The 19303-nt window shown below is 51.4% G+C and overlaps 1 protein-coding gene across 3 annotated transcripts in view; it reads left to right on the forward strand.

Annotated features, from left to right (window-relative positions):
- XDH (xanthine dehydrogenase) overlaps positions 1 to 19303 on the forward strand; it is a 56921-nt gene that overhangs the window by 11098 nt on the left and 26520 nt on the right. For 2 of the 3 annotated variants that reach the window (XM_015064206.3, XM_027033494.2), the window contains 12 exons: positions 828 to 954; positions 1905 to 1966; positions 5058 to 5126; positions 5452 to 5541; positions 6676 to 6817; positions 9147 to 9239; positions 9845 to 9996; positions 11044 to 11137; positions 12470 to 12579; positions 14897 to 15081; positions 16884 to 17058; positions 18787 to 18870. In XM_015064206.3, coding sequence (XP_014919692.2) covers positions 828 to 954; positions 1905 to 1966; positions 5058 to 5126; positions 5452 to 5541; positions 6676 to 6817; positions 9147 to 9239; positions 9845 to 9996; positions 11044 to 11137; positions 12470 to 12579; positions 14897 to 15081; positions 16884 to 17058; positions 18787 to 18870 — 1383 coding nt within the window. The remainder of the gene's footprint in view (positions 1 to 827; positions 955 to 1904; positions 1967 to 5057; positions 5127 to 5451; positions 5542 to 6675; positions 6818 to 9146; positions 9240 to 9844; positions 9997 to 11043; positions 11138 to 12469; positions 12580 to 14896; positions 15082 to 16883; positions 17059 to 18786; positions 18871 to 19303) is intronic. The other variant, XM_015064207.3, reaches the window with a different exon arrangement.

Raw genomic sequence — 19303 nt, forward strand, 5'->3', positions numbered from 1 at the left:
TGGCTTTTTTCTTGTGGTTCCTATGACACTACGCTTTGCTCGAATTCCTCCTACTTCCAAGTGGAGCCCACGTTCATCTCGTTCTTAATAAACGCTGATTGAGGGGTGCCGGGATGGCTCAGTCAATTAAGCCTCTGACCTCGGCTCGGGTCATGATCTCACAGTTCTTGGGTTTGAGCCCCGCGTCGGGCTCTGTGCAGACAGCTCAGAGCCTGGAGCCTGCTTCGGATTCTGTGTGTCCCTCTCTCTCTGACCCTCCCCTGCTCACACTCTGTCTCTGTCTCTGAAAAGTAAATAAACATAAAAAATGTTTTTAAAATGCTGATTGAGTTGGATTGCAGGCTAGTGTATTAAAAGAATATGACACAGCTCTTCCATTCACCATGTGCGATTTTGGCTAAACCTTTTAAAACTCTGGGCCTGCTTCGTCCTGTGTTCAGTGCAGAGAATGGAGGGTGAGAAGCCCTTCCGGTTCTACTGGTCAGTTTTCTTTGCAGAGGCTTTTCTGTGAATAACTAGCATTGGTCGACTACCTGTTATGTGCCAAGTATGATAATGTCAAGGGTGTCATGTGAATTATGTCATTAAATCCTCACCACAGCCCCAGAGATAAGTACTAGGGTGGTCGTCATGATACAGATGAGGGGCCTATGGCTCCCGAGAGGGTTGCTAACCTGGCCAAGGCCACAGTCGGCAGTAAGACTGACTTTGTGCAGTGACTGCTACCCCTCGTGACATGTCGACGTGGACTGGCTTCAGCTGGGTCATCTAGAGAGCCTGAGAGCGTTTGTGCCAATGCATAGGTCTACGTGGTCTGTCCCTTTTAGGAGAGAATTGCCAAAAGCCATGGCTCCCAGTGCGGGTTCTGCACCCCTGGCATTGTCATGAGCATGTACACGCTGCTCCGGAACCAGCCTGAGCCCACCATTGAGGAGATCGAGGATGCCTTCCAAGGTACGGGCCTGGAGGCACAACCTAAGGGGTCGAATAGCAGCTGGGGCTTTGCGGAGGTTAGGGAAGGGCCACAGTGTCAGCCAGGAATGGGTTGGGAGATGGGGCACTGCCTTTTGGAGGAAAGGCTCAGGTACCCCAGCGTGGTGGCTACGGTCTGCTGGGAGCTTAGCCGTCTCTGAGTTTGAAGAACACTCCCATGGTCTGGAGACCTCCTGGGTCTCCTGCCTTAGTGTTCATCTTCCCGAGGTGTCCTCCAGCGCTCGGATGGGGTGGCACTGCCTGGTTGGCACAGGAGGAGATCATGTGGAAAATTCCACAGAGGCTAGTCACGTGGCTTCCATTCTTCTCAGCTTTTATTAGACAGGATCCTGCAAAGGCCACTTAATGAGGAAGGTGGCTGTGATTCCGAGCCTTGGGCAGGAACTGGCTTCCCACTTGGCCTTTTGTGAATGGGCCCAGGACCCTGGGCATGGTGTCTGTGCCTCTGGATTGAACAGAGAAGACTTGCGTCCTTTGACCATTTCAATTCATCATCGACTCAATCAGTTGTATTGAGTCCTATCATATGTCAGGCACTATACAAGGTACAAGGGACGCAGGGATGTCCCAGGGGATGAAAGATGGTCTCTACGCTCACGGAGTCTGCAGTCTGAATGGGAAGAGAGATTATAATGTAGTTTGATAAACTCATTGAGAAGGCCATGACCAGACAGCAGGGGAGCGCTCAGAAGACACCTGATTCGGTCTGGGCAGTGTAGGAAGGCTTCCTGGAAGAAGTGATAGATGTTTTGAAGTCAGAAATACGAGGAGGAGGACAGGGTGTTCCAGGCAGAGACAACAGAATATGTAAAGTGAGTATTCAACTGAGCCAGGAGTAAAGTCACAAGCCCCTCACCTGCCCCCGGTGCGGTGCCTGTGCTGACAATGCAGCTTTGTCCCTTGGCCCACAGGAAACCTGTGTCGCTGCACGGGCTACAGACCCATCCTCCAGGGCTTCCGGACCTTCGCCAGGGTAAGTGGGGGCTCTGGGACAGCTCCTCAAGCAGCAACACTCCAAAATCCCAGTTGGCAGGGTCCAAGGGCCCCTGGAGGAAGAGGAAAAGGGGGGATGGCCAGCTGGTGGATCTACCTGCGTTGGACTCTGTTGTCTTTGTTCAGTCCACGTCAGTAGCACGAGGACTTCCCTTCCAGGGAAGGCTTGTTCCTGGAAGAGGCACGATGCCCAAGGCTAATTTCCTCCAGGGCATTTGGGTCTGACAGTGCTCTTGTGGCCCAGGTGCTGAGCCCTGGTGTTAAGTAACAACCAGCCCACCCCGCAGCTGCGCCTCTCCTCCTTCCTCTCCGAGCTGCTTTCCGTGGTTGGCACTCTGCGGGGCCTATAAACCTGCTAATGAGATCTCCAGACAGTGTGAATCCCTGCAGTGTTCGTACACCTCCGAGGGAGAAGTCTGGGGCTGGCTGTGCAGGCACTGATTACATAAACACGACACACACCTGCCATCTGCCAGGAGAGGGGGACAGAGGGCTGGCCTCTCCCTTCTTGGCTTCTCTCCCAGCTTCTACCTGCCCCCCAACAGGGTCGAGTTGACTCTGATCCCAATCAAACCGTCTCATCTCAATTTAGTTTTGGGTTGGGGGCAGAGTCAGATGCCTTTCACTGACCTTTCGGGGTGCTACATTAGGAAAAGGATATTGTATCCAGATGACCACAAAGAGTGGAGACACAGACAGAGCCTATGGGAGGGAGGGCAGCCCACTCTGCTGAAGGCGTTTGATGACAAAGAACAAGGAGGTGCGGATTTAAATGAAAAAGATCCAAAGACTCCTCCAGTCTTGGAGTCTGCAGACCTGGGTTCAAATCCTAGTCTTTCACTTACCCGATGTATGACCCTGGGCAATTTCCTTGTTTCTCAAATGGGGATTATAATGGCACATACAATATTATAACATTATAATAATACATATATAATTATAATAATATTACAAAATTATAATAATGCCTATAATAATTCTTATAGTGTTTGTGGAAAGTACTTCTTGTAAAGCCCTTAGAACAGTGCCTGGCACATCTTAAATATTAAGTATTTCTTCCATCACGCAATATTTGATCTACATCAATTGCTCAAGCTTCCCTGAGAGCCAAGGATTGTTAATCTCGCCCACGTATTTATTTCTTAAGAGGCTTCTCAAAGAGCTACAATCTTATCAGCCCTCCTACTTTCTGAAAAAGTGAAGGGCTTTTGAGTGTAGTGGATGGTTATGTCCCTTCTCAGGGTTGGAGTTTTATCAACGTTGAAATGGTCCTCGACCAGCTGCCAGGCGGTGTAGAACTGAGTGGCCTGAGCTCCCCAAATGACTTGCACACAGGGTGTGCTCAGAAGCTCATGCACACACTCGTTGGAGACCCCCGTCCCCAAGGTCTTATTCAGAGCCTTTGAACTCTGACTTTACCCACAGTTCTAACAAACCTGCCTACCTCATTTTCATGCCCATAGCACACGTTAGGTAAGTGAGAGGATTTGCCGGAAGGAGGCACACTGTTCACAGCAAGAAATGGCACTGTCCATCTAGTAGCAGGGAAGGAAATGGAGGAACAGTAAAACGAGCACAAGCCTAGTAGTCTAGTACGCTGAGAAAAGGAGAAATCTCTCCAGGGGAGAAAAGCCCAGCCTTATCCAACCTCATTGACATTAGACATTGAGGGAGTGACACATTATTGTACATCCCAGTAATTTATGTCATGGCCATGGCAATGGATTATCAGGAAGAACAATTTCAGGAAGAATGAGCTGACACTTCATCCAGAAAGGGTACTTTGGTGTAATATGTCCTTCCCCCGCCAAGCACCGGGTGAGTGAGGCCGATGGCTTGCTGTATGCAGGTTCCCTCGCTTTGGTTAGGGCCTGGTGATTCTCCTGCATCACCCCTCTCCAGGAAGACAGCTGAGAAGAGACACTACAGGGACATTTATTTCTTCCAGAGGAAAAGGCAAGGCCGTGGTGGGAGGGTCCAGAGGAGACAGCACTGTGACGTCCAAGGCAAGGCTGTGAGTGCAGAAGGCGGCTGTGCACGGGGCAGCACGTGCAGGGGCTGAGGCCAGGGCAGGGTTCTCTGTTGGTGACAGGTCTAACAACACTTTCTTAAAGGCCATACTTTCAGCCTCCGTGGCCCTTTGGGGACTTTCCTGGGCCCACTAATGGGGTGTGACTCATCCCTTGGGAACTGGCAGCATGGAATGGTGTTTCCCATGATTCAAGTGCAGAAGGGCCACCCCAGACCTGCTGCTGTAGGAACTGGCTGCCTTGGAGGCGTGCCTGGGGCAATGTCTGGGAGTTTCTCCCACCTTTGCCTCTGAGCATGATTCCATGATTCCAGAGTGTCTCCCAGGTCCTAAGCTGAGACTCCCGTCTTCTCAGGACGGATCACTCAGGTGGACCCACCCCTTCCCCACCCTCATTTCCTTCGTTCTGGGAGCTCTACCCTGTGCTCTGCCCCTGACACCATGAAAGATCTTGAGCTAGTCTATCCCCAGGGTGATGGGTCATCAGACCTGTACCCATCCTCAAGCATAGGATCACAGTGAGGAAGGAAGTATGTCTAGCTTTCGTGAGGTCATCTGGCACACTGGCTGGACACCTCTTTGAACCCAACACTGGGCCCAGACATGCTTTGAAGGAGCTCCACCGACCCCAGCCTGGAAAGAGGCCATCTGGGCCCCCTCAGAGCTTGACTGATGTAGAAGTAGAGGCTCTTGGGGGCCCAGAGAATAAAGGGGGAAAATGGACCTAAAGATATGTTTTGGTAGAGTAGGACTTAGCTTTAATAGAGACATTTTCTCAAAATTTCCTGGTGCTTCCAGGAGAGATCTTACTTGTCTAGTCATGAGTGACTTAGTCTCCATCAACCAAGAAAGGGAGAGTGGTTAGAGCAGAGGTCTTCCATCTGCGCAGAGGTCAGTGGAATGGGAGCGGCTGGCGGCTGTTTCTACTGATGCTGGCACAGCAGCAGGCCTCAATTTCGTTGAATATTCACGATCCAGGGTCTGTAGCTTCTGTGAAAACTCTTTGCAAATATTTCTGTGTGAATATCTGTCATCTTTCTAGGATGGTGGGTGCTGCGGAGGAAGTGGGAACGACCTGAACTGTTGCATGAACCAGAAGACAGACCACAAGGTGAGTGGGACCTCCTTTCCCTGGAAGCCTGGGGGCCAATCTCAGATCCAAGGAGCAGCGGACTCTCTTCACAACCTCAGCAGTGCGGCCAGAAGAGGAAACGTTGATGCCCACCCTGAGCGGGGGGTGAATGTGCACATTAGCCCCGGGGCCTCTGGCGAGACCTCCTTGTCCCTGCTTCCCAGGAGCAGCACGGCCCCCCGCCAAGCCTGCTGGGGTGGGGGTGGGGAGGTGCAAACAAGCTCGCTTGGACAAAGGATTGGGTAGATCATACAGGCGTTTTAGAGGAGGAGATGAGGTATCACTCATCTGTTCCCTTTCCCAGCAGATCACTCTCTCGCCATCTCTATTCAACCCGGAGGAGTTCACGCCCCTGGATCCCACCCAGGAGCCCATCTTCCCCCCAGAGTTGCTGGTAGGTGATGCCCCGCGGAGAGGCCCCGCTAAGTCTGTGTGCCATGAGCCCCTGGAGACCCACTTTATTCATACCAATGGGGACCTTTGTGTCCTTGTCCTTTGGGTTTTCCTTTCTCCTTCTGACACTGAAGGTCAAGTCCCTCTGTCACATACTCCCAAAGGGACCCACACTTGTCGCACACATGTCACTCTGAGCACAGAGAGTGGATCCCTCCAGGACCCTGTGTAGAGTAACAGGTGCTCCAGAAGCATCTGCTGACCTGGCTACGTCGAATGTAAAAGTAAGTCCCTTAGCACCCATTCTCCTCCTTGCAAGCAGTCCATTATTTTACAAACCAACAACAAAGAAGCAAAGCTGTACTCAGGGGGCACAATGCATGGCTTGCTGCTCTGGTTTAAGGACACTCTCACACCCACCCTCCCACCGTGACGATTCTGCTTCTTCGCTCCCACATTCATGGCAAGGAAAGAATCGTGCCTCTCTCTAAGTTCCCGAGTGCAGATTCCCTGGGGGGTGTTGAGCACATGAAGACAGCCTGTTGAGTCCAATGAAACAGAAGGAAGGGCTTTGGGGCAGGCCACCGGCACATCTTTCTCTGGATCGTGTAACCTTGAACAAACTGTCAGTTTGATTTGGGGTTTGTCTCTCCCAGCCCCACGTCACCCCTCACACACTAGAACCAGCCTCTGCTGCGTTCCCTCCTGACACCCCTTCCTTTGCTACCTCGTCCCCCCCCACACCTTGTCCAGTGCACCTTCTGGGGACAGCGGGGGTGGGGCAGGGGGCACTGCACTGAACCTGGGCTTTTGGTCAGAACAGTTCAGGTCACCTGGTGGCAGGTGAAGGTCCCATAACCTCCTGGGTCCTTAGGTTCATCCTGCACCTGCGAAAGGTGGGGCTAACGATGCTTCCTCCCCGGAGGTCTCCTAAAGCCTAAGTGAGATCATGTGTGTGCCACGTCCTCCCTGCCTCAGTACGTGCAAGTTCCCCTCCCTTCTCCCCGGACCTGGATCCTCGTTCTGAATTCAGTATTGAATGAATCAGTAGAAGACTAGACCCCTTTGGGGACCTAAATTTATCAGGGAACGGCCGTAGGAAGGAGACTGTGTGGCAAGAAACTACATTTTCCAGAGGCTGAAAGATACTCCTCAGAAGCAGCTGCGTTTTGAAGGCGAGCGAGTGACCTGGATCCAGGCCTCAACCCTGCAGGAGCTGCTGGATCTCAAAGCCCAGGACCCCGAGGCCAAGCTGGTGGTGGGGAACACGGAGATAGGTGAGAGTGGGGCCAGCCTGCGGCCTGCAGGGGGCCAGTCTGCCTGGGCAACCCCACGCTGGCTGTGTGTCCTCAGAAAACTTGCTTTTCCTCCCCTGGCCCTGGTTCCCATTATATATAGGGGGGAATAATACCTCCTCAAAGGGTTGTTCTGAGTATTGGATGAGATCCTGACTGACCACTCTCCGGAAACACGTCAGGTGCCAGCTATGTGCCGGGAACTGTGGGAGGAGCTGGGCTACCCAGAGCAGTGTCTTCGTTCGTTCTCTGGAGTACCTCCCAGTGGAAGTGAGGGGGGAGCAGTGGAAGTCAAGGTTCTAGGCCAGTAACAGATGATAGGGGTTCCAGAAATGACATTCTCTTGTCCCCCACTTTTTCTGGGGGGTGATGTGGTAAAGGCAAAGGAGAGATGTGCCAATGTGACTGTGTCTGTGTTGCCCATGACTGTGGCCACCGGCCCTGTTCCTGCCACCACCTGGGACGTGAAGCTCACAATACGTGAATGGGCCAGGGTGGCTGAGGGATGTGTAGCTCTCTTCCCCAGTGTCGAAGGGATGGAAGCAGAGGTGCCCAGGTCGCTGCTAATGTCCATCCGTTCCTGGAGCTGGCTTGGCCCTTTTCTCCTTTGCTGGATCCCAAGCCCAGGGAGGCTCCAAGGAGAGGATCGTGGCATAGCCAAGGTCTTAGAGGACCTCTGGTTTTGGGGCAATCGACATACTTTTAAGCCGCCACAACCATCCTGTGGGAGACTCCTGGCTATTGTTCTGGAAAGAGTCCCCTGGGTCCTGGGTTTTTGTTGGATCTGAGGACACAGAGAGGAGGGCCTGGCTTGGCTCTAAGCTAGCAGAGTACAGATGCGGCCCCGGCCCCGTGAGCACAGGTGTGGTACAGAGACCCCAGCTGCAGTAACGTGGACATGTGAGATATGCCTCAGGTGATGTGGTCCTGAGGGTCTGCGTAGCTGTGGCCCTGGGGTCCAGGGTAGCACGAGTTAAAGTGGAGGACGACTGTCTGGAAGAGTCTTTGATCTCCTTTGACATGTGACATGTTCCTTGTCATGGGTCACCTAACATCCTGGACCCAGTTAGATTCTAATAGAAGGGAATCGGTAAAAATTTCATGAGCTCCAAGTGAGAGGGAATTTCTTACGACCACTCCCTCTGCCTCACCCCTTCTCCCTTATACATACATGCAGCGGTGTAACCACTGACAGTCAGGGTAGGGTGCTGGGGAAGCTGGGCATAGAGAGAACCTTGTCAAGACAGGCCATGGATGGCCTCTGTCTGCAGTCTTTATCCTGGGAACCGGTATTCAAACAGGCCAGACTCCGCAAAGCCTGGGCCACCCATCACACACTCTGAATAGCCCCCGAGAGGGTGGGGAGGATGGGCAGACATTTCTTTTTGAACCTTCCCATCTGTAGGTCTGTGGGAGGGGCTGGGAGGTGCAGAGCTAACCAGGTCTCAGGAACAGAACAGAGGGGCGTCTGCTCACAGACCTTTCTAACTTGAACAAGGCCGGTAGAGATGTGTGGTCCTGCAAAGTCCTGCTCAGGCAGGTGTCGGGGACCAGGAGGCAGATTTGATGTTTTCTCTCTCAGACGGTTTTCCTTTTTGTCTGAATGCTAGACTTTCGTGTTATTAGGACTATTATACCCCAACTCTAAGAATTGTCTGTTCTTAGGTGTGTAATGTGGGCAAGAGCCTCACCTTCCTGTGCCTCAGTTTCTCTTCCTATAAACTGAAAATCACAGTATCTGCCAAGGCTATTGTGAGGATTTAATGAGTTAAAACATGTAAAGTGCTTACACGGGTTCCTGACATATTTTAGCATGCTGCGGCTTCATCTGCTATCCCCCACCCCTGACCCACACACAGACACACACTCACACACACAGGTTAATTCACATTTCATCTCATTTAACACTAAAAGACAGGTCAGCAGGGCCTATGGTGGTTCCATGTGTGCAAAGTGTGTATGACAGGATCAAGCAGGCTCTCCTTACTGAAGAGCAGAAAATCTGAAGGTGTTGAAGGTCCAAGCACAGAGTCAGAAAGCTAAATTTAAAAAAAAGGAAGCTTTTTTGGGTGATAAAAGAAATCAAAAGGCAAAAAAGAATTTCATCTCATCTGAATTCCACGAGGATTTTTGGGGGGAGGGAGAGAAAGACACAGTTTGCCGGCTGATAGCGTGGAAACCGCAGTCCTAAGACACCCACAGAGCATGATGGGATCGTGAATATGTCATAGGTCCTGTGTGCGTGGTGGGAACAATGCCGAGGCCCGCCTGGTAGTAGCCTGTTAACTTCGGGTTTCTTCTTTTTCTCGAGGCATTGAGATGAAATTTAAGAATAAGCTGTTTCCTAAGATGGTCTGCCCAGCCTGGATCCCTGAGCTGAATTCAGTGGAGCATGGACCTGAGGGTAAGGAGGGGTTTGCCCTGAGCCCACGGAAGGCTGGGATGCAGGGGATGGGTCCCTTGGGAGGGGTGGCCGGTGCCAGGAGAGCCTCTCCTTTGTCTGCGCTGCCACCTGCTTCTCCTGGAGCTGCCTTGTGTGGGGAGCAGGGATGCCCTTCATTGCCTTCCTCCACTGAGCATCTGTGGCAGACTGCCAGTGGGCAAGGGGGGCCGTGAGATTCTCCACAGTCATTCTCAATCCTGGCTCCACATTAGAATCGCTCACAGGGCGAGGGGGTCAGTGCTGGGAGGTCTTGGGTACTTTAATAAAGAAACAGGACTTCTCCCTCAGAGATCTGATTTCATTGAGGTGAGAACCACTGGTTTAGAGAAGAGAGCATGCTGGTTGTAGGATCAAGAGGGCTGTGGTTGAGTCCTGGCTGGTGTATTAGCTGGGTGGCATGGGGCAAGTCACTTCACCTCTCTGGGCGTTAATTTCCTCATCCCTATAAGGATGTGAGAGCTGGTTCATCATCACTCAGGTACCAGTAAAGCATGGTAGGGGCTGTGTGTCCAAGTGTTTTCTGAACTGTGAAGGGAATCGCTGTTTTTCTGTGCATGTGTTCCCAGGTATCTCCTTCGGAGCCTCGTGTCCCTTGAGCTTTGTGGAAAAGACGCTGCTCGATGCAGTCGCCAACCTTCCTGCCCAACAAACAGAGGTGTTCAAAGGTGTTTTGGAGCAGCTGCGCTGGTTTGCTGGGAAGCAGGTCAAGTCTGTGGCGGTGAGTCCCTGTTCAGGAGCCCTCAAGGCTGAGGTCATGGGGTCTTTTGTCACAAGGCAGATGCGCTAGTCTGTCCTCTGCTGAAGATCCGGTGCGCCCCAAACTCTAGTGCTTAGAACTTGTGGGGTGTTTGTTAAAAATGCAGTTTCCTGGGCACTGTTCTCAGAGATTCCGACTCAGTAGGGCTGGGATGGAGCCCCAAAGGTGCTTCTAGGGAAGGGGGCCTGTGGGTCACTCTTGGAAACACATGCTGTGTGCCTCAGTCTTTACCCCTGAGGTTGGCAAGATGGAGCCTCCTGCCCACCTTGTTCCTGAACTTGGCCGAAGCTATCAGCAAGTGGATGAGAGATTGAGCCAAATGTAGTCTTGGACTACCTTTCATCGTTGGGGGGAGTGCCAGAGGTAGACACCCCCAGAGAGGAGGGAGGGGTCCAGCTGTTGACTGTTCACAACTAACTCCAGACTGGCCCCCGGGTTCCCCATTTGCTAGCAGCATTCACACACCCAGGACCATTGGCAGCTCACAACAGCTGATGGTGTAGGGTTGGCGGGGGTGGGGGGGGGGGAAGGAAAGCCACCCCGTCCGTTGTATTTTGTTGTTTTCAATTAGAACAAAACCCAAAGGAAACAGCCCCCACCCCGTTCCCTCACCCTACCCCAAGCACCTGACATCTCTGATTGTGGCTGAGTAGACAGAAGCTCAGAAAGCTCCACTAAATTCTCCAGCTGGGTGGAATCTACTTCCAGGAAGTATTTGCTTGCATCATGTGATAAACCACCTCAACCCTTTCAGAAAAAGTTTGGATGAAATTGGGCAGATTTCAAGGAGCTGACCCACATTACCGATGAGTAAACTTTAGAGCTGAGATCCAATCCCAAGTGTTCGGATCTCAGGTTTTGCACGTTGTTCTGGATGCTTGAGTTACGCCGGTCTTGTGCCTTCAGCGAGCAGGTGTCCCCCACCTGCCCTGTGTTCTGCAGCCTGCTGTGAGAGCAAGGTTTTCCGGGGTGGGCTGGGCTCTCACGCACACTCTCTGCTTGTTCTAGTCCATCGGAGGGAACATCATCACCGCCAGCCCCATCTCTGACCTCAACCCTGTGTTCATGGCCAGTGGGGCCAAGCTGACCATCGTGTCCACAGGTGAGAGCTACGTCATGCGGAAGTCAGGAAAGAGGGCCCCACGGGGGAGAAGGCTCACAAGATAGGTGACTTTTTGGAGAGACAGGGCCCACAAGTCAATGACCCAGCCGTCCTAAGGTTTGGATCCCTGGGAACTGCAAGGGAGATATACCCAGATTGGGGGCCAGGAGAGCCAGACCATTTCCTTATTAAGAATTCCCAACAGGATCTGTCACCTAGAAGCCTTACCTAGTAGTGTGCTAGAGCCAGAATGCACTGGCTCGCCACAGCCCACAGCTGGATTTTCAGGGAGTCTGTGAGTGTTTGATAGACATGGCCATTATTAAAAATTGAATTGTAGAAACTTACAATAAAATAAATTACATTAAAAATAAAGGTAATAAGTGCTCAAAATCCATCACGTCCTAATATTTGAGTTTATTTTACTATTGCCCATGCCCTTAGAGTTATTCCCATCTGTTATATCTGTAGAGTGGAAATGCTAAGTAATGATATGCTGCTATGCACCGTCCTTGTTGGAGGGTCCGCGAGACCATCCCCAGTTTTGATGACTCCTAGGAAGTCAGGGAGGACTCCCAGGACTCAGCCTATCGTCATACTCATGGCCATGACTTATTAAGTGGGAGGACACAAAGTAAACTTGGCAAAGTGAAGAGGGACATGGGGCACAGTCTGGAGGAATCCAGGCACAAGCTTCCAGAGACTTCTCCCGGTGGCGTCACACAGGTCACAAGCTGCATTGTGATAACGCACGTGAAGTGTTGTCTGCCGGGGAAGCTCGTCAGAGACTGAACAGCTAGGGCTTTTTGGGGGGTTGGTTGCGTAGCCCTTCTTGGCAGGTACCAAAAGCCCAGGCACTCGGACAGAAAGCAGATGTTCAGCATAAACCATGCTGTTTGTATGAACAGTTTAGACACAGTCAGTCATCTTATCGGGGAATCTGCTGAAATCCAAGTTCCCAGAAGACAGCCATGGCCAACCTTTGTAGGCAGTCTTTTCAGAGGACAGCAGGCGTGTCGTGTCAACTCTTTGCCACCCTCTTTCCAACTTCATGTTCACTGATGTCACTCCGGGAGCCTGAAATTGGCTATGGTGGGAGTATTGATAGCGTAGAAATTAGCAAGTACTGCAAATCTGGACTCCCTCCGCCCACACATAGTCCATTGTTAAACATTCACCAGCACATCCCTGCGTAAGGATTTTAGATGGAGGACCTTGGCCCTAATTGTGTCAGCACTGCCCTCTGACTATGGGTACCAGAGACCAGGATGGGGAATTTACCAGTGCCTCGTTCTCTGCTTTCTCACATCTCTGCATCCGGCCTGTGTACAGGCACCAGGAGAACGGTTCGGATGGATCACACCTTCTTCCCCGCATACAGAAAGACCCTGCTAGCTCCGGAGGAGATACTGCTTTCCATCGAGATCCCCTACAGCAGGGAGGTGAGCTGCTCAGGAGTGTCCCATATCACTCTTACCGTAGCGAGGCTCCAGACAAGAGACCAGAGTCTGCCTCGGGGACCAAGCTCAGCATCTCTCAACTTTAACAAAGTCTCTGAACACTGCCTTTCACCAGCCATAGTGTTCTCTGGGCAATGAAGAGCTTCAGGGCAGGGAAGAGGGCATTCCATGGACTCATGGCACGTGATCCTGGGCAAATCGTTTCAGATTTCTGAGCCTCGGCTTCCTCGTCTGTAAAACGGACACAGTGTTACCTACCCGGGAGGTTATTGTGAGGATTGAAATCAGGAATGCCTAAGGTTCCAGGCCGATGTCCAGAAACCAGTGGGGATCTCCATCTGGTAGCTAGCAACATGATTTCAAGAGCACATCCAGCCACTGAGCACTTCTGCCCCAGGTCGGAGGAGACTGGGGCTTGCATGCTGAGTGGAGGGGCTGGCCGTGGGTCAGGCCCACACATGTTGATGAGGTGTTTATTTGCTGACCTTGCTCTGAGTTGGCGTGGTTGCATTTCTGCTCATGGGAGGTTTTTCTGTCCTGTTGAGGCAAGTCTGGGCACTTCTGGCTGCCTCGCTGTTGTTCCTGGGGGCCCGTGGTGTCGTCACCTGGTGCCTCTCTCTCCTCCCTCACCAGCTACACATTCCATAATGGGCCGTGTAGAAAAGTGATCTGTGTGAGGCTGGGAAAGCAGCTGTAATGGAGAGTATTAGGAGTTTTACCCAGGTAGCGCTTGAGCGCGCGTTACAAGGCACGTTCGCCCTTGCTAATTTTGGCCCCCTTAATGAGAATGCTAATTAAATTAGAGCCATGATGTCCCTGAGGTGGTTTCTTACTGATTTTCTAGCTTGTCCTTATAGACCATTTTGAGCAGTGATTCCCAGAGTTTTTGTATTTCACAAATCAGTAAATTTTCCTCTTTTTAATTATGAGTTGGAGAAGGGAGGAGGGAACAGGCATACAAGAGTCCGGTTTTTATTTTGCCAGATAGGGACATTAGCCAAAAACATTTCATAGGTGCGCCCGGGTGGCTCAGCTAAGCTTCCGACTTCAGCTCAGGTCACGATCTCACGGTTCGTGAGTGCAAGCCCCACATCGGGCTCTCTGCTGTCAGCACAGAGCCTGCTTCAGATCCTCTGTCCCTCTCTCTCTGTCTCTGTCCCTCCTCTGCTCATTCTGTCTCTCTCTCAAAAATAAATAAATACACTGAAGAAAATCTTTAAAAACAAAAAACATGTCATGACAGAAAGGAGATTTTAATACCCAGAAGTAGGGAGGCTTTCTCAAGAAAGGACAGCTGCCAATCTGACACTGACATGGTGTGGCACCCCAGTGGACACGTCACCGTGGACTGGTACAGTCCTGTTCCAGAACCAAGCCCAGACTCCAGGCTCACGGTCCCGGGGCCATGTTTGACATCGGGAATCCGGACTAGCGTCATGGTCAGGAGGAAGCCCGATGACTTCTTCGAACAGAAGCTTGTGGCCAGTGTGGGCGTAAACAGTGAGCTTCGTTGGGCTTTCTCAACAACGCTTCCCTTAAGCCTCTGCCTTTGACGTTAATCAGAATTTGCGGTGCCAGGTGGGTTCAGACCTCCAGCAGAACCTGGCCAGAAAGGGCTTGATATGAGATCGTTCTTACCTGGAAAGTGACTCACGCGGCCCTCCTATCCTGACAGACAGGGCCTGCCTGGAGCCCAGCGGGAAATGTGTGCTCAAAGCACAAAGGCAGCTAGTGTTTCATAGTGTGGTTCATTCTTTCAGGAAGCAAGGTTTCTAACCGTGAACAATAGACCAGTGGGAGAGACAAGCTAGAGAGAGCACGTGCACAGGCGTGGGTGAGGGTGCGTTCACACTCCCGGTGGCATCTCGTTGTATCTGCTCGAGAGGCAGTTAAGCCAACAGAGGTTTGGGCACAGCCGAGAGGCTGGGTGGGCTCTGAAGCTGGGCACCAGGATGGGAGGACTGGGGGCTGGGGGACCCTGAGCAGCCTTTGTGAACATGTCTTTCCTCTTCCCAGCTGTTGGTTGAGAGAACCCTGCTCTCCTTTTCCTTGACTTTGGGTGTTCCTGACCGACAGAGGAAATCTCGCCCCTTTCCGGCTTCTGGGAGTGTTATCCGGGCCTCATGCCGAGCACGGGACAGTCGGGGCTGCCCACATCTTTGAGTCCTACCGGCAGCCCCTTGCGGGGTTGGGATGGCCCTGTCCCTTCACCTGCCCTTTCACCCCGGTGCTTCAGCCTCACCCTCTGCAGTTGTAGCAAATGCAGGGGAGAAGCAGGAACCTTTCTCTTGTTTTGCAGGGTGAGTATTTCTCAGCCTTTAAGCAGGCCTCTCGGAGAGAAGATGACATCGCCAAGGTGACCAGCGGCATGAGGGTCCTGTTCAACCCGGGAACCGCACAGGTGAAGGAGCTGGCCCTTTGCTACGGCGGAATGCACGACAGAACCGTCTCAGCCCTCAAGACCACGCAGAAGCAGATATCAAAGTGAGAGCTGCCGGCAGAGTGAAACGGCCAGTGCCGCTCCGACTCCCGCAGTGCTGCTAGCTGCCGGGACTGCCGGCGGCGTTACTCTTGCCGCCGCTACAGCCATGACTTCCGCCCTTACCGGGGTTACCGCTGCTGCTACCCTGACTGCCGCTACCCGTACCTCGATTCCTGGTAGCATGGCTGTGGCTGCGCCGGTTCCACCCTGCCTGCTACGGCTCCGCTGCCCTTGGTACCGCTGGGCCCGCCGTTGCTGCGGCCACCGTTGCCATTGCTCTCACGGCTGGGCCTCTACCCCAGTTACTGCGGCTGGCACTACTCACACTGGTACTGCTACTTCTGTTGCTACTCTTGCCGCTGCTGCCGCTGCTGCTGTTTCTGCCACCGTCACTCCTCGGACCAGTGTTGCCGCTGTGGCTTCCACTGCTGTTCCCAGCGATGCCACCACTGCAGTCTCTCTACCGCCGATGCTCGTATTGCGGCTCTACTCTTCCTGCGGCTCCTCCCGAGAGTACTGCCCACAGCGTTCCTGCTGCCACTGTGTTAATGCTGTTGCTGCCACTGTTGTGTGTGTCCCCACCGTGACTCTCGCCACGACTCACGGTCGCGCCTCTGCTGCTCCTCCCGCTACTAGTCACAGTGTCGCCAGCGCTGCTGCTACTGCTCTCACCACTGTTCCTCTTTCCACGACTTCTACGCCTTCTGCTTTCGCTTCTACCACGGCTGTTACTTCTGCTGCTACTGTTCGGCCACCGCTAGTATCCCTCCTACGGTATTGCTGCTGCCACTCCCGCTGCACTCTGACTGTGGCTACTCCTACTACCATGGCTAGTGTGTGGCAGCAGTTATCCCGAGCCCTTCCCCAGCGCTGGCCTCTGTAACGCTGCCAATAACCAGATGGGTAAATAAGGCTTACGTTTGGCGTTTGGCTCTTTGGTTCCGATGCCTGGCTCCAACACTTTCCAGACGGCTCAGGGAAGTCAAGTTACCGAATCTTCCCATGCCTCAGTTTCCTCATCGGTAAAGGAGTATACAAATTTTCCATGCTACACTTTTACATGGAAATGGAAAGTGATCTTTCGTACAAAGCACGGAGGACGTTGCTTAGGGCGTTATAAGGACTGAATAGATTTAATTAGTGTAATTTTGTGGTCGTTTGAAAATTGTGTCTATTTTTATTTGTATTATTTCTGTATTTATTTATATTTATTTTTATATTTGAGAGAGAGAGAGAGAGAGAGAGCAAGAGCAGGGGAGAGGAACAGAGGGACAGACAGTGAGAGACAGAGAGAGAGAGAATTTTAAGAAGTGGGGCTGACCTGAGCGGAAATGAAGAGTTGGGTGCTCAACCGACTGAGCCATCGAGGCACCCAAATTGTGTCTAGTTTTAAAAGTTAGGAAACTGAGGGGTGCCCGGGTGCCTCACTCGGTTAAGTGTCTGACTTTGGCTTGATCTCAGGGTCATGATCTCAGGGTTCATGAGTTTGAGCCCCGCGTCAGGTCTGTGCCAACAGCGCGGAGCCTGGAGCCTGCTTCAGATTCCTAGTGTCCCTCCCTCCCTGCCCCTCCACTGCTTGACTTCCATCTCTCTTTCTCAAAAAGAAACATTAAAAAAAGGTTTTTTAAAAAAGATGAGGAAACTAAGGCTCAAGCAAGTAACTTACCTAAAGTTACACAAGTATAAATATCCAAGCCAAATTTTGAACCAAGTTTCATATGACTACGGCCCTGTGCCTACCACCCCACACAAGTGATTCTGATGGCTGAGTAGGAGCGCTCTCCCACCTTCTGCTCTCTGGCAGTTTCTGGAACGAGGAGCTGCTGCAGAACGTGTGCGCGGGCCTGGCGGAGGAGTTATCCCTGGCCCCCGACGCCCCTGGCGGCATGGTGGAGTTTCGGCGTACCCTCACCCTCAGCTTCTTCTTCAAGTTCTACCTGACAGTGCTTCAGAAACTGGGCATACAGAACTCAAAAGATGTGAGTGTGGGGTGTGGGCAAGATACAGACTCTCTGCTGGACTTTTGTTTGGGAATTTAAGAAGCCAGTCTGAGGGAGGGGTACGGTGGACCAGGTGGTAAATTGGCTTCTCCCTTCTGACATCTATGGACAGAGGAGCCTTTGCTCCAAGGACACACGGCCCAGGGAGCCACATGGAGATGGGAACCAACGGGATGGTTGAGAGGCAGAACACTGAACTGGGCGTCAACGACTAGGGTTCTGGTCCCGACTGAATCGTTACCTCACTTGAAACTTGAATAGGTCACAACTCTCTTTAAGTCTCAGTTGGGAAATCTGCTGATCTGGGTGGTAGACCAGATGATCCTTTTGACAGGCTAGCTGTTTCAACTGTGGTTTTGTAGTTAGAATGGAATGTGGAGGGAGATGAGAAGGTAGAGGGTGGAATGAGAATGTAACAGGTGCTGCTATAGTCAGGAGACGGTGGTCACTGACAGGGTGTGCGTTCTGGAAAGGGTGTGGCTGAGCGGAAGCCCAGCTCCCCATATTGGTTCAGTAAGCATTTACTTTGCACCGTCTATGCATAACATTGCACTTGGCACCGGGGGTGGCCTCGTGTGGGAGAGAACGTGATCACTAAAGGCCAGCCTAGAGTGACAGCTGAGCAGATGGCGTGGGGAGTGCAAAGGGGAGAAGCTTCCACAGATGTGGGGACCGCAGACAGAAATCCCTCTTTAAAAAGCATCCCTAATAGCTTTCTTCTTTTTCTTTTTAAAAAGCATTTATTTATTTATTTTGAGAGATAGAGAGAGAGAGTACATGCGTGCATGTGAGCGGGCAGGGGCAGAGAGAGAATCCCAAGTAGGCTCTGCACTGACAGCACAGAACCCAACGTGGGGCTCGACCTCAGAACTGTGAGATCATGACCTGAGCTGAAAGCAAGGGTCAGATGCTTAATTGACTGAGCCACCCAAGCACCTTGAGTGTGTTCTGATTATAAGAGTAATACATTTCCTGTGGCAAACTTAAAAACACAGAAATATATTAAAAATTAACATAGAAAATTAAAAAACATTTCAACTTTTTAAATAAAAAATTAAATACTTTTTTGTTACTTTTCTTTTTAATTAAATATGCTTTTCTCTCAGATTCTAGAGGAAACCACTGCTACTAGTCTTGCTTTTTCCTCTGATCTTTTTCCTACACTCATTTGTCCATCTTCTGTCATTCTCTCTTTTCTCTTTCTCTTTCTAGCTCTCCATCCATCCCTCTCTCTATATACCTGTCATCTTCCTATCTGTTGATCTGCACACATCATTTTCTAAACAGATTTAGGGTCATGCTGCATATAGAGTTTTCCATTTCCCCTGATTCTGTTGAGATTATATTGTGCGCATTTTCCATTTCATTAAATATTTCCCATAGAAATGAGAAGGAAGAAGGTTTCCAGCAAGGCAAGGAGAGAGAGCAGCGTGAATAAATGCAGGAGGGAGGGAAACCATTTGGTGTGTTGGAGGAAGCACAAACCATTCACATGCAGGCTGCAGGGGTGGGAAGGGGCCTGAGGCTGTTATAAAATGCTGGGCTCTCAGAGCCCACGTTCTGACGTTGGGATAGATCCAGCCGGCACGAGGAGTGTACAATGAGGAGGTGAGGGGAACAGTTGTTACTGTTGCCACTTGGGGACAACCAAGGGTGGGATCAATGATAGAACTAGTCATGATCACTACTGTTAACTTACCTCCACAGAAGTGTGGCAAGCTGGACCCCACCCATGCCAGTGCCACCTTACTCTTTCAGAAAGACCCTCCAGCCAACGTCCAGCTCTTCCAAGTGAGTATACCTGATGTATGGCTGATCTCACAGGCCCTTGCAGGGCACATCAGATGATGCTGACCTTTGGTGAATGACTGGCTTGAGTTATGTGTGGGTGCTCGAAGCTCCTACTGCTTTGCATAAATATCCGGTGAAGAAAATGGGAATCGTATTAATGTCAATGAAGCTCTTTTCCTCGTTCCTTACCTAAATTTTGTCTCTCTTGGGATTACTCTCATCTTCACCTGCTCCTTAAAGAATAAAAAAAAAAATGTCCCGATTTTGTCTTTTCTGGTGCCTCTGTGGGGCTGACGTGCAAAGCCAGGAGTTCTCCTGGTCATAACAACAAAACAACAACTTTCTGTCAATGGCAAGTTTTTGAGAAGCACTAGGTAAGGGGTCAACTTTTTCTGTAGACACTTTGGATTTTGTGGGCCCTATAGTTTCAGTT

Source organism: Acinonyx jubatus, chromosome A3, assembly GCF_027475565.1.
Source record: "Acinonyx jubatus isolate Ajub_Pintada_27869175 chromosome A3, VMU_Ajub_asm_v1.0, whole genome shotgun sequence".
Lineage (NCBI taxonomy): Eukaryota > Metazoa > Chordata > Mammalia > Carnivora > Felidae > Acinonyx > Acinonyx jubatus.